Source organism: Miscanthus floridulus, chromosome 4, assembly GCF_019320115.1.
Source record: "Miscanthus floridulus cultivar M001 chromosome 4, ASM1932011v1, whole genome shotgun sequence".
Taxonomy (NCBI): domain Eukaryota; kingdom Viridiplantae; phylum Streptophyta; class Magnoliopsida; order Poales; family Poaceae; genus Miscanthus; species Miscanthus floridulus.
This window is the reverse complement of record NC_089583.1, coordinates 71210065-71225314: the sequence shown is the minus strand read 5'-3', so window position 1 is coordinate 71225314 and position 15250 is coordinate 71210065. Positions and strand designations below refer to the sequence as shown.

Genomic DNA, 15250 nt, shown 5'->3' with positions numbered 1-15250 from the left:
TGGCGCACCCACATCGTGATATCTACGGCATGGGCCGCGAGTGAGCTGGTCCCCTCTGTCTACACCACCTATAGGTCATCGCAGACTACGCTAAGGGCAACCTTTAGGATATCGAGCTCGTCGCTCTCTGCCTGAAGAAGACTCCTCGCGTTGGCGAGATCCATGGCCAGTCCGGCAGCGGCGCCCTCAACCTCCAGCTTCTAGGCTCTCACGGCCTCCAGCTCGACCTAGAGGGAGCTGATCCTCTGTTGCGTCTCATCACACTCTCGGATGGCCTAGTCACACTCCCCGTAGGCCACACCGTGCTTCGAGTAGAGCCTCTCCGCAGTATGGCGTAGCTCATCTTGCTCCATGCGCAGCCGGGCGACCATCTCGACATCTAGTTTCACCCTTTGCTTTAGGGCCGCGGACCTCTCCTCAGCCACCAGCCTAAGATCTTGCTCCCTCTCGGCCTTGGCCAGGAGGTCGATGATCCGCTGGCGGGTCTTGGCGTCCCACTGGAGCAGCTCGTCCCGCTCCTTTCGCACTTCGGTGGCCTCCTCCTGATCCCCCTACACCCTCTCCAATAGCTCATCAAAAGACTTCTCAGTGAGCTCCTCATCCCCGCAGGCCTTGGCCTCCCATCGTCGAAGATCATCCGCCTCCATGGTAAGGGGAGTCAACTCGGCCACCCTCTATCAGAGCTGGGCAATCGCGTCCCTATGCAGTCGCGCCTCATCGATGAGGCAGTCCTAACTCTCCTTGTGATCACAAAGGAACTAGGATTTCTCCTGGCTGCGAGTTATAAGAGACTAAAAAAAGACGGTGGTCAAAAAATAAAAATAGACGAAGAAAAAAGAGATCGAGAGGTAGGACCAAGTGAATACCCAGCCAATGGGAATGATTACATCTCAAAGGACACCACTAGCCTGGTTCAGAGCTTCCAGCGCGGCCATGATCCCCTCGCTGAGCTTCTCCCGCTCCATGCCCTCGGCGGCATCATCGAGGGTGAAGAGTTCCAACGACAGGTCCCATGGAATCACCCACTGGAACGGGGGCTCATCCCACATGGGCGGGTGGTGGTCCTCTGATGGTGGGACCAGGGACAACTCCCTACCGGTCTCCTCAACAACCACCGCGGTGCCCGAGGGTCCCTAGGATGACCCCCTCGGTCCTACCTAGGGCGGGCGTCGTCTCTAGGGCTACCAGTAGCACGGGACGTGCCGCTACCTCAGACACCTCCACCACTGCTCCTGGCTATGACCCATAAGTCATAGCCACCATCACCTCCTCCTCCATCGGCAAGGCCTCGTTCAGCTATGCCGCGCCTACCATGGTCGACACAACGAGTGCGGTCGACAGCTCCGCCCGACCCAATGTCGGTGGCGGCATCACTTCCATCGTCGGTTGAGCAGCAACCTCCATGGGCGCCTCCTTAGCCTTGCCGATGGCTTGACCCACCGAGGGCACGGGCACCATCGCGAACAGCGCTAGACCAGCCAATGAGGCTATGACAATGGCTCCGTTCTCTCCCAAAACGGGAGCGATGTCTGGCGGCGGCCCCCGCCTTGCCTAAAGGGTGATGGTCTTCTTGGGCGCCAGTGCTATGGAAGTGCCCCGTCTGACCCATCTCCCGATGCTGTAGAAGAAACAAAAGGCGTGAATCACTATGAAAATAGAGAAAAACAGAGGAATCGACAACTCACGTTGGCGTTGTTGGGCGGTGGAGACATTTGGGGGATGAACCCCTAGTTCCCTGCTCCACCTCGTCAGGGCAGGACCATTTTGAGCCCGTCCCCTGCTCTCGAGCTGAGGGGCTCACCTCCCTCGTATCTGGGGGCACGACGGTGGAGCCACCCCCTCTCTCGGCACCACGGGCATGGCGGCAGATCCACCCGCTCCCACTGGTACCTCGGGCACGGCGGTGGATCCGCCTGCCCCCGCTGGCTCTTGGGGTGCAGCGATGGGTTCGCTCACTCCCACTGGCACCTTGGGCACGGCGGCAGATCCACCCACCCCTAATGGTGCTAAGGACGACCAACGGTCCGGCCCACCTCCTCCTCCAGCCTCACGGCCTCACCTTCCCTCATGTGGAATGGGAAGGGTCCATGCATTGACAAGTGGGTGCCTGTCAGCACGTCCTCGCTTCCTAGGTCACCCACTCGATGTCGGCGACTACCTTGTCATATTCCTCATCGTCGTCGCCACTGTTTGTCTCCTCTCCTCACTCCCATGATTGTTGTTTCTGCTGCTTCTTCCTCTTGAACTCCTTTGTCTTCTTCTCCTACTTGGCCGTGGTGCGATTCGCCACTGCCACGAGTGGGTCCTTCGGTAGCGGAGCTGAGCTATCCATGAAGACGAGTCTCTTCGGCTAGTCCCGCTATCCCAAGGTCAGCATCAAGGGGTTAGAAGTTCAATTAAAAAAGAGGCATGGGGAAAGGGAACTTATGAAGTCAATGTACCCAGGTTCTGGCCGCATTGGGGGATGCCCCAGCACTGGGTACATAAAATTAAGAACGATACTAGCGCCGTCCTTCAAGGGCTCCATTGCCTCCTTGATGCGCTGCACCACTTCAGAGGGGGAAGCGCTCCCTCGGCGAGCGTCATCCCCTCGATCGATGCTCTAGGCGCCATCAGATACAGGGGAAGCGCATGACTCATTAGCAGCACCACCCTCCATGTGTGATAGGTGCCGATGATCCCCGGCCCCTTCATGTCCCTCTCCTTCAGAATTCGGATGGCGGCGAGATGGTCCTCGATTTTCTTCTTGTCCTTATCCGGGACACCCCACTTCCACGGCTCTATGACCTCTTTGATAATGTTCTCAGAGAACACTGGCAAGGGGGCGACTGCGTCATCCTTGATGTAAAACCAAAGTGAATGCCACCCCTTGTTGGAGGTCGACAGACGCATCGACGGGTATTTGTTTACCCGGTTGTTGCGGAGATGAATGTCGACACATCCCACTGGAACGCTCAGCTCTTGCCTCTTCTCCCACTTCTTCAAGAGGGTGACGGCAAAGAAATACCACCATAGGTCGACGTGGGGACTAATCCCCAAGAATCCCTCACACAGGTCAATGAACGCCGCAATGTGTTGGACTCCATTGGGGGTAAGATGTTGTAGCTCCACCTTGTAGTAGTGCAGCAAGCCCCAAAGAAACTTGTGGGCACGTATGGCAAATCCCCACTCATGGAAGTGAGCAAAGGATATGACATACCCTTCGGGCGGCGACGACGCATCCTCATTGCCGGGCAACCACCACTCCTCGACGGCGGTCCATAGGCAAAGGAGGCCACGACGAACGAGGCCCTCCAGGCGCTGAAGGGTGATGTCAAATCTACACCATGGCTCCATTGAATGATTGGGAGGGATGGTTGGATGCGAGCTTGACGGCGGCTGCGATGCGGGTGCGGGAGGCTCAGGCGATTGGCGACGGAGATTGTAGATGCAAAAGCGAGGAGGCAAAGTATGGAACCCTGGGGGCGAACCCATTGGTTTTATAGGGGCGACGGATGCGAGAAGGGCAACCATCTGCCTAAATCTCTGTGCTTGCCATGATACACCACCATGTCACATCGCGGGATATGCGTCCGCGATCCCTATCCTTTCCCACCAAAGTCACGCCGGACGTTTCGCCTTCCCGGGCAGACCAGGACTCTTTTCCCACAAAGGCGATACGGGTCAAAAAGCATTCCCCGGCCCGCCTGGGCCCAGGAGTTCAAGGGCTGACCCAATAGTTTCGACTCCCAACAAGGGATGGGCCCACGAGCGGACAGAACTCAGGCGCATGAGCCTCAAGGGAGTCTCGATCCACAATCGAGTCTCAACCAGGCTGACCCTAGATGAATCCCCGCAAATGGGATACCAGGGTTCCCTTTAACTATCCAAGTTGTCAAACACCAAATCTCACAACCATACCTGTGAAGGGTCCGAATTACCCCCCAGGTGATTCTATTCAAATCACCCAGGGGCTCGGGGGCTACGTCTGAATTACCCCCCAGGCAATTATATTCGAATCACCCAGGGGCTCTACGCCCTGCTCCTTCATAATGACAAGCACAGGGTAAGATAGGACACTCGAGTCAACCGTAGTACCGAGGACCATATTCTGCACGCCTGCGGGCGAGTACCGTCAGGATATGACGGGACGGGTGCTTTAAGCCCTTCCAGGCATGACAGAGCCTGAACAGTGTTGTAGGCGCCGACTTTTGCCTTATAGTGTTGTGGGCGCCGCCATCAGCCCTCGGACGTGGACCCTGATATAAGCATACGACAACCACTATAATTCAGGAGGGAACTCACATCATCTACAATAATGGACGTATGGCCACTTCCCCGTCTGCTCCCCTTTGGGTCACGGCTCGGCACCCTGGCACGCAGCACCGTCCATCGGAGTAGGATGGGACGTGATCACTTGCTGAACGAAGCCATAGCACGGCCCTATCAGGATCGATGAACGTGCTATCCCTAGCACCGTCTGCCATGTCAGCAGGGCAGGCTTAAGGGAAAAGGAAGACCCAGCACCTTCGAAGGACCTACTCTACCTTTGGTTTTTTTTCCTCTTTCTCCCATCTGTAATCTGTGCTCCCCCTTTGTCTATAAATGGGAGGGTAGGACACCCCACTACGGGGACGGATCAATTCAACACACATCACACACATAGCCAAGCAGCAACCGAGCTGTTGGCATCCTTTCGACCTTTCCATCAGAGACTTAGGACCTGTCACTCTCTCGACCGTTTGTACCCCTACTATGAACCTTTTTCAATGCTAATAACACGAGCAGCAGCAAACTGGACGTAGGAACATTATGCCCGAACCAGTATAACCTTGTGTCTTTTAGTACACCATCCGGGCCTAACGCGCAACAAATATAAATTTATTAGTTGGTGTTTGTTCGAAACACCGACAGCACCAAAAATCTCTGGTGTCCAGCACCTTCTTTTTTGGTGCGCCTCCAGAACATGCCGCCAAGACTTCACCATATCGCTTGTTCTGATGCACCCTCCCTCCGTAGCAAACCCTAAGGCACAGTGCAACGGCTGCATTCTCTTATGGTCTCTTAGGACCTCGACCGCGCAATTCTGGTGGATGCTAAACATAGCACGCCAAGCTCTTCTCTCAAACATTTTTCCAAATGTGCTAACTCCAAACAACGTCACACATGGCAACAACTCCTTGAGCACTGAGTTAGCATTTTCAAAGTCAATTTTAAGGATTTTTCATTTGCACCTTTCTATGCCACTTGATCTAAATGCAATGTAAGTTAGACCTCACCTAGTGAAACTAGACAACGAACAAGAAGGAAACAGAGGTAGATAGCGTGCACAGTAGGACATAGTTCTTGGGCAGTGGAGAAAGACGACTCATCATTTCTAATAGATGTTGTCACTCTTGACATTTAGAGCAAGTCTAATAAATGATCATGCCATATCACTTATAGCCAACATTAGCAAACAAACGTATAATAAGCTGGCTGTTTGGTTAGCTACTTCCTTGGCTATACGACTATTTAATAAGCTCTGTCAGGTAGATGGAGGAGCCAAACATCATGTTCTCTTATTGGTTTTAGTTAGGGCTTATCAGTCATAATACAGTATTTTTTTCTCACAATAAACCAGCACTAGCCGGGCTTATCAGCCCAGAAACCAACCAGCAAAACAGGCTAAAACGCTGATTCCACCGGCTACTTCGGCTGGATGCGGGCTCTTTTTCCTCGTGCACCGTGTTTTCACCCGATGAAGAATGAAGCGCCCGCCTAGCGCTCTCTCTCTCTCTCTCTCTCTCTCTCTCTCTCTCTCTCTCTCTCCTATACTGTATCCGCCAGGTCAGATTTTTGTGAGTGGACACACATTCAGTCGGCTGACTAGGCATTAGAGCAAGGCTAATAATACAGCTGGCGGCTGGCTGTAAGTTTTTTTTTTAGATTTCTCTTAGCCACTCATATAGTAGTTAGCTCTTCACTGTTAATATATGGCTCACTTGTCTCTCTTACAGAGTTTCTTGGTTCTCGTGTCTAAGCCGGCTGTAAACTTACAGCCCACTTCTTCTTTCTCTCCTCTTCTCTTTTTTCCACCTCACTATTTAGCCAGCTTAAGTCTGGTTGATTGATCTAGGCCGCGAGCCTCTTTGCAAGCCCATGCATTCGGTCTAGTGTTGTAGCCCAACTAAGCCCAGTAGTTGACACGAACGCTCACAAAATTTGTTCGATGTCGCACAATGTGCAATGCCTCGACGCAAGGATGCAAGGCTCTGTTCATGTTGGAAATGGATGCGCTGCTACTGCGCGCCAAGAAAAATTACTCACCAAGGTTACAAGAATGGATAAGTGGAATTTCCTAAGTATCAAACCTGTGGTGGTGCGCCTGTTGGCTTTCTTTATCTCATTCCTGGTTTCCTAAGTCTCCTAATGTCTTCTGAGAAACCTTGTAATCTGTTCTTTTTTTTGCCTTTTCTTTGGTTACCCCCTGTAATGTTACTCTTTTATCTTTAATCTATCTTCACTAGGGGCTTCAAACCCCTCCTGTTCTTTCAAAAAAGAAACAATGTGCCTGCATCACAAACAAGCCCTCCAAAGTATAAAATTCCGCAAACAAGAACAGCCTAAATTTCTTCCGGCAAACAAACTGGCCCGTGCCTGTCTACTTTCCAGAAACTTTCGCAATACCAGATAATCAAGTTCAAGCAAGGAAAAAAAAAGAGGAAATAAAGATTAAGTCCAGACTAAGCATCATTTCCTGTCTCCAAAAAGGTCTGGATTATGCGCATATAATACCCAAGATAAGTCGCAATTCAGCTCAGCAAGCATCCATGGATGCTATAGCAAAGTATAACCGCTCAGGTGATACCTATAAGGCTATAACCCTTTCCTCACAGTAACGGAGGTAAAAGAAAAAAGAGAACTCAACCACAAGTTCCACTTCACCCCAACCTGGTGCCTCAGTTGGAGCTCGCACCGAAAACCCTGATTCTCTCTACCACTTTGGTGCTGCAGCAGGGGCAGCGAGAGACGCCTTTATCCTCATGCAGCTTATTGCAGCCAACACAGAGGACCTGGTGGGCACACTGCAGTAGGATCACACAAGCCTCCTCCTTGCAGACAACACAATCCCGCCGGCGGCTTGGCTTCTGGGCTGGTAGTGGCCGGTTGGATGCAGGTTGTGGCCTCTGGATGGGCTGCTGCTTGGGTGCCCGCGCTGCGCTTCGGTTAGCTGTGCCTGGAAAGTTGGTTGATGGGACGGTTGGTTGAGTTGCACCTGCTGCCTTCTGCAGGCGGTTGAGTTCATCCTGGAGCCTGTGTAGGTCATCCTTGTAGCACTGAGATTCGACTTCTTTCTTACGACGAAGCTCTTCAAGTCGGCGGTCAGAGTCTGCTTTTGCAGCTTCCTTCTTCCTGCGCTCCTCTTCCAAAAGCACCATGTTTTCTTCTTTGGCCCTTGTGTCTTCTCTTATCTTTTTCTGCAAACCAAACATATATACAGTCAAGCTGTGTTGTTACAGTTATTAGCTCATTGGGATTTAGGCAAAGTCACGGTGCAAAACACTAGGTAGAAATACTTAAAATCCACATCATAACAATGCATAACACAGAGAGAAAAGTAAAACCACCAACACAAGGCATGAAATCAAGTGCTCCTAGTGCCCGAGAAAAGACAGTTGCTAGAAAAGAAAAGGATGATAAGGTCATAGAAAGATGTGATAGGAGGTTTGTTTTTTGTTCTTTTTAAAGGCCAGATTTTCAGTGACCTGAATATAAATGACGAACACACAACAATTTGTGTCAACCATAAATGAATCACCCAGTTAAGGTACATATCCAGAAAACTAAAAAACCTGATTGTAATGTAATTACCAATGGGGCAATGGGCATTACTCACATAAGTCATAACTCAATTAATGGTACAATAACAAATAAGACGTGATGACCAGAGTACAGGACGAAGCTTACAGTGATTATCAGGTACTATTAGCAAAAAGGAAAAAATGGAAGAGATCCAAATGAAAGCAGGGCAACCTCTGCATACTGGACAGCAGTGGTAGGTTAAGTAATGCCATCATTGCCTTGTTTTTAAATGTCAATGGTTTCTCTAAGAGAATGTGGAGGATATCATTTCAAAATAAATTTTGATTGTAAGAATGCTGTACCTGTACCTAGACACATTGACCAGTTTATAGAAAAAAATCTTTTGACATCTAAAGGACCAAAAAGTCATGACATATTTCGTGGTGGATTTAATAAAACTAACTGATGTTCTAGATGTAGGTGCTTTTCTTATAAAAAATAGTCAGAGTTAGAGAAGTTTGGCTTATAACAAAACTAAAACTACCTTTAATTTGGAACAGAGGGAACAAAATATAATTCAATAATTCCTGTCTTCACAACAGACAGTGCAATCGCTTCAGTTAAGAGCTCAATCAGTTCAAATTACAAGGCAACCTTTGCTATGCAGGAAGAAGTAATAATAAGTTCAAATCAAAGGTTAAGACTGAACAAAGAGATTTTTGTTTTCAGGTAACACTGATTGAGGCAATTTTCTATTTTAATCACCACAATGCACAGCACGATATAGTACAGAATGGGAATAATACTAATTTCAAATGCTTTATCCATGGAAAACATACACTAAACGCTAATACAAAAGTTTGCAATCATTTATTATATTTTTAGCTACGCAATAGCTTTCACTAATATGTTAATCAATGTTAACAGATTTAGTACAAAACTGAGCATGGAGGTCAACAAGATTGCCATGGAAGCTGGGATATGATAAAAACAAGGACAAAGTACGAGACAGGATTACATGGTGCACCATAAAGCAAGAAAATAATGTAACACAGCACAGGATCATTATATGTGATCATTTAGGAATAAAATTATGAATGTGCCCTTCGCCACACCGATTTAAGGATGATTGATACTGTAAAAGAATGCACATTCCATTTACCACATAGAAAATAATTAATCACCAACACCAACAAAGATAGTGTAATATTTTTGTCCTTCACAGCAATGTTAAAACTAAAACATGCACAGAATGGATCACATAGCTAATGATCATCTGCTGCCAACATCACAATACCATAAACTTAGCAAACCCAAGTGACAACTAACTAATGATTGTGTACACCACATTTCTGCGTGTTCTTCCTCTCCCAGTACACAATACATGTGACTAACACATAATAAAGGGAAAACCCATAGCACACTGGCATTGACATATGCATAGATAATCACTTAGGACAGCCCAAATTCTAAAACTGGTCCAAATAATTATAACTTGGACTAGCATTTGCATACCAACAATATATTAAATATGCATTTTGTGGTCCGATAGTTCAAAAGTGCAGGCACTTATTAAAGGTTGTGGAGCTGGAGCCCTCTAAAACAAACCAAGATGCAGCATGGAGTAGTTCTATGCTATCTATGCCTGAAACCATACATTCTATCGCCAAGACACAATTGTTTGGATCCCTGATTGTATGTTTAATTATTTATTGGCTTCCAAGTTTCATTAACATATGAATATAAGCAATCAGATGAAGAGACCTTTAGTCCCTGGTTTCCTGATAAATCTATTTTCACCACCAATTCTTCATTAAACACCCTTAATCTCCTATAAGAGGACCCTATAATCTATTCAGGATCACCTAATAATTCAATGGGTTAGCTGTCTCTTATAATGACCGATCTGTAATTCCAAATAAGATATGGCCTAGGGTTTAAGGGTGGATGGGATATGAGTGAGGTAGGAGGTTTTGGGGTCCTGGCCCACCCCCAACAACATAGAGCTGTCACACAGATAGTCGGCTGTGCCTAGGGGGGCTCGAAAGAGAGTGAGTTCCTGATAATTCCTTCTCACACTGACGACCCCTCCTTTTAAAGGGGATGATTTAGGATATGGCATCCAGTGGCAATTTAGGATATGGCATGCGGTTGAGGAGTCCCGTGTCACTGACAAATAAATTCACAAATGTGATACTAAATTGCCACTGAACTAGGAGTCATTGCCTGAATTATTCCTTTTAAAGATAGGGAACGAGGAAATTAATAATATTGAGAATAATCAAAACAAAATAACACACCTAAGTACTTAACAAACCTCTCCAAACCTAATACAGTAAGCAAGAAACTAGCCAGGCGGTAGCTCAGGGTCACACTAACACTAGGTTGACCTGGCTGGATGTGCTAGTCCTATGAATGAATATACAAAACACACCACAACAGTAGTCTCGTACAGCTATGCTAAATCGTAGATATTCAATCTCTGCTAGTAGAAAGCTTCTGACATGACTCTTACCACCTAATACATAACAAAACAGAATATGGAATTATAATATAAAATAATCGGACTGATGAATGTTCAAGTTCTTCCTAACCTCCATATTTTTTATTGCCTTGTTGACCTCAGCAAGCTCCCTTTCAGCTTGTGTAATCTTTGTCTTGCATTCAGCTATGTCCTCTTTCAGCTTCGCTTTCTGGCGCTCCCAGACTTCAAGCCTTTTGCTATCCTTCTTCTCTTTCCTTAAGAGACCCTGGCATTGTTTTTCAGTCTCTGATGCACTCAGTTTCGCAGCTTCCATCTCAGCACGTATCTCTGCATTCTCCATTTCCAGCCTCTGCACAGTTGCGTTACTCCGGTCAAGCTGCCCACTCTTTTTCTTCAGCTCATTCTCTAGATGAGCAAGGCGCTTCATTGTGTCATCCTCCATCACCTGTTTTTCCTTCTTACGCCGCTGGTTCTCATCATGTTCCATCCGCAGCACACGCAGCTCAGTAAGATCAGCACCAAGCTTGCGAGCAGCCTGTATCGCCTTTCCCTGCGCCCATTCCCTTCGCTCCTTGAGTTGCGCCTCCATCTCTCTTGTCTGCTTAATGAGGTCACGCGCCATCTGGTTCCTTGGGTCAGGATTCGCATCTGGTGGATCCTTCTTGTCAATGTCCAGTGCCTCAAGCTCCGCAACAACAGACTCGATGAGCTCCTCAGTGGAGAGCTTCTTGGCAAACGATTCCTTGGGCTGCCCTTCTGGTGCGGCGCCGCTGGACCGTGACCACCCGGCGGCCTTCAGGCAGGAGATGGTGGCTGCAGCAGGACCCTGGCGTATCGCGAGTCTCATGAAGGCTTCTGGGTCAAAAAGAGTGGGGTCCTGAGCCGCTGCGGCTGTGGTGTTATGGTAGTGGATGCATCCACGCTGTGCAGTCTCCGCCACGGCTGAGGGGAGCTCCTCACTCTCAGCAGGAACAGCAGTAGATGAGGGTTCACCATTGAGAGAGCTGCCTATGGCGATCGCCTCTTCGAGACGGAGGTCACTGGAGAGAAGGCACCACAAGGCCTCGGCGCGGGTGAGGGTAGGGCGGCTGCTCTGGAGGAGGCAGACAAGCCCCGCCAGGGAGTACTCCTCGAGGCGTCGGGGGTCGGCGAAGCCACCGGACGCGCCGGTGTGACTAGGGTCGGAGAGGTAGGCGCGGGCGTTGGCGACGATGTTGGAAACGGGGTCGTTGAGCTTGCCGTAGCAGTGGCCTGAGTGGAGAACGGCCTCGAGGGATGCCTCCTCTCCGTGGCCGAGGTCGGCGAGGCGGGCCAGGGCCGCCGCGTACGCCTCATCCAGCCTCTTGAGCAGGCGCTCCTCAAGCTCGTCCGCCGTGGCGCGGAGCCACGGAGCCGCATCCTCTCCGGCGGCCGGATCGGGATCAGAGGCCGGCGGGGGCGCCGGTGCGGGCCCCGCGCGGGCGGAGCGGCCCTTCCGGGACGAGCGACTCCCGCGCTCGCGGGGTTGTCCTGCCATCAGGGGGCGAGTCGGAGGGGGGGGGGGGGGGGGGGGGGGGGGGGGGTGCCGGTGGTAATAGGGTTTGGACGATGGATCGTAGGTGCGGGTGGGCTGTGATGGGGTGCGGCGGCGCGGAGACAACGTCGATGTGTGCGAGTGCGAGGAAAATGGCGAGAGGTAAGGTAACGGAAGCGAGGAACAGGAAGGGGAACGAAGGCCTTGCTGCTGGGCTCGATTGGGCTCTTTGTCTTGGGCCTTAGGGCTTCAAGCTGGATAACTTAGGGTTTAAGGCCTGCTTGGACTTCTCTGCTCAGTATAGCTACAAACTTTGCTCTAGGATTTATCAAAAAAAATTCTGCTCTAGGAGAAATGTGGAATTGTGAGAGCAACTAAAGTGGTGCTCCAAAAACACCAATTTTTGTGTAGCTGCTCTACTATAGAGTTTGTAAAGCAGAGTTTGTGAAACAATCTCCAACAACCCTTTATTTGGTGTTGCTCTAGCTCTGGCTCTGATTCCTACTCTAGTGACAACTTTCACACTAGAATGGACAGAGTCGTACTGAGCATCCATAGGAGAAGCCGTTTTGGGCATCGAATAAGGGCCACTTTAGCAAAGCTTTGCTCCTAGTTTCTTCGAAGTTGATTCTGCAAATCCCTACCAAACGATTAAAATGCAACTGGATTCTGGTGGGGAGTTGACGAGAATCACTTCTCCATTTATACTACAAGCTGAGAGTAAGTTTCTCTATGGAAGCGAATTCTCTAAAAAAAAGTGATTCTATAGCAAAAAATGATTCTCTTTGATTCTTTAGCATAAACTCTCAAAATCACAATGGAGAATCACTTCACAAAATTAAAAGAAGCTACTTTTTCAGCTCTCAGTCTCTTAGTTCATTTCAAAGAATTACTTCACGGAATTAGTAGAGAATTATTTCTCTCTAGAAAATTGTTTAGTAGAGCTCTTGCTGGATTCAATAAATAGGACCTAAAAACCCACTGCCTGCTGCTCCCCATTCAATTAACACTAGAATCACTTCAAAATCAATTCCCACCTACTCCCCACCCCATTCCCCCATCAGAATCACTCCATTAGAAAAGCAAGAAGTAAAGCTCAATAATCAGGAAAAGGAGCCCCGCCAAACTTGTCCTATAGCATCCAAAGATGTTTTTGGGTGTATGGAGCTTCGACCTTCAACTCTGGCATTGCTAGTGGAGCAGAGGCAGTAAGTGGCACACAAAACATTGCCTTCAGAACCACATCAGAAAGCATGGATGATTATAGTTAATCATTTGGCGATTTGCACTGAATTTAGGACTTCTTAAGCCTTTGGAGTATTTGCAACAAGTCTAGACTTAAAGAAAAAAAATAGTTGGACTATCGAATTCCCCATCTAGCCATCTAGAGATCTTAACATAGGCGTCTGGGCTCTGCCAACTGGCTTTGGTTGTGGCCTTGGCTGCCTTCGGTTCTAGGTGGCTAGCACTGTTGCCGCCTCGGACCAGTACACTGTATACACGCACCACACACATATATGGGCGCGCAACCGTCACCCAGGCCAGGCCCAGATATAGCCGAAAGAGGTAAGAACACAACGAATTGAAGAAATTCACATATGTGCTTATAGTTTTGTGTTTGATGTTCTTGCTTGTGCTTTTCTTCAGCAAATAATGCAAGCATCCACATTTTTCTTCTTTCAGGTTATTGTTCTTGTTCGGGTATGCAGGTCGTAGTGCCACAGATTTGTCTCTCATGTTTGTGGCAGACTTGCAGAGGAAAGATGAAGGAGTTGACGCCGGCATCTTTGCAGCAGAGCACGGGTTGCATCGCTTGCATCGACATTTTCTTGTGTAGTGGCCGATTAGGACATCAGTGCAAACATCTCTGGCGAGTTCTTGCAGCCACCCGTCATTTCTTGTGGTCGAAGTGCTAATAATGTGTTAGACGTAGAGAGCGAGACACAACGAGTGATGCAAATGTTTCAATGTTTCTTTTTATATTCCATTATAAACAGTGTTATACATATATATACAAAGGCTCTACGTGGACAGCTACATGGCCAAAAGAGCGAAATGACACCCCTCCCGCTAAGAGGCGAGCAGAGGAGACTAAAGGGTACGGGTCGCCGGAGGGGAGGGGTGGGGAACAGGGACTAGAATGGCCAGCAAGCTCAGCTGAGCTCACGCGTCACGCCCTCTCTGATTCCATCGAGGGAGACCGGAGCTGGGAGAGCCAGCTTGGCAAGATGGATCAGCAGCAGGAGCGGGACCGGCGGCGGACGCTGCTGCTCTGGTGAACCTGGCGTCCATCATGGAGCGCGCCGACGAGGCCCTGCTCCCCGCGGTGTACCGGGAGGTGGGCGCCGCGCTGCACGCCAGCCCCGCAGGGCTCGGCGCCCTCTCGTTGTGCCGCTCTATCGTCCAGGCCGCCTGCTACCCGCTCGCCGCCTACGCCGCCGCGCGTCACAACCGCGCCCACGTCATCGCCGTTGGGGCCTTCCTCTGATCGTCCCGGAGAAGTCTCCGATCGTCGGCCTGCTGGCTGAGCGAGTGTACGGGTACAGGCCAAACGACAAGGGGGAGAGCATCGAACAGGACCGGGGTATTACCACGAGCCTGCGCTCCCACAGGTCCTAGATCCACCGGAGCTACAACATATAAGGTCTTTGACCCTTACTCAACCCAAAAGACTAACCTTATAGATAGGAGCTTCTTCCGTCTTATATGTTGTGCTCTCCCACCATCACTGCACAATGGGACTAAACCCAACATGGGGAACGCCGCGTCCCTAGCCAAGGCGCTGTACACGTCCATAGCGATACCGTTCGTAAGTCTGCACCGCCAGATACTCGTTCCTGTACTGCAGCTACCCCAGGGACAGGGAGCGCGCGCGCATGCAGTCTCTCATCGAGTCGGAGCTCCAGCAGATGGAGCACGAGCACGAGAGCTCCTGTCTGGAGCTGGAAGACGGCGGCGATGGTGTGCCCAAGGTTTTCGGCTCGGCGAACGACGACGGCGAAAGGGCTACCATAGGCGTCACCTATGACCACAAGGAGGTTCCTGAAGCTGAGAAGGATACTGTCAGCCTGTTGGCAAACCGGGAGTCGTGATAGGAAGTCGAATGGTGTGTATTCTAACTTAGAGATTGTCAGATATATGGATGTTTGAAAGTGAATCCGGCAATGCCCATGTTAGACAAACCTTTTAAATTTATGAGAAAATTGTAACACCGAGAGGTATTTGTTGGAACGAGTTTCTTGTGGCCGGTGCTAGAAAGTCTTAAGAGTACAACAGTTAGAATTCGTTTGTTGGGACAGGAAAAAATAATACAGTACATACAGGAGTTCAGATTGATGATGGATTCATTATGCAAACGGTAGCGAAGTCAGCGTCTTGCTTGTACTGGGAAAATGATCTGTACTTGGTCACTGCTTGGAGGCTCTGGGGCTGCTAGTATCAACAATACTAACTTAAATCTCAAGTAGTCTTGGGCTCCCGATCTCAAG

General features: G+C 49.5%; 2 protein-coding genes across 2 annotated transcripts; both read right to left on the bottom strand.

Annotated features, from left to right (window-relative positions):
• Positions 1-275: 275 nt before the first annotated feature.
• Positions 276-1049, bottom strand: LOC136548624 (uncharacterized). The gene is made up of 2 exons (XM_066540084.1): positions 909-1049; positions 276-551 (listed from the first exon to the last, which is right to left on the bottom strand). The coding sequence occupies exons 1-2, from the start codon at positions 1047-1049 to the stop codon at positions 276-278; spliced, it is 417 nt and encodes a 138-aa protein (XP_066396181.1).
• A 5665-nt stretch (positions 1050-6714) lies between these two features.
• LOC136549793 (MND1-interacting protein 1-like) lies at positions 6715-11796 on the bottom strand. Its single transcript, XM_066541200.1, has 2 exons — positions 10359-11796; positions 6715-7439 (listed from the first exon to the last, which is right to left on the bottom strand). Exons 1-2 carry the CDS (start codon positions 11763-11765, stop codon positions 6921-6923), a joined length of 1926 nt encoding a protein of 641 aa, XP_066397297.1. The 5' UTR covers positions 11766-11796; the 3' UTR covers positions 6715-6920.
• Positions 11797-15250: the final 3454 nt, after the last annotated feature.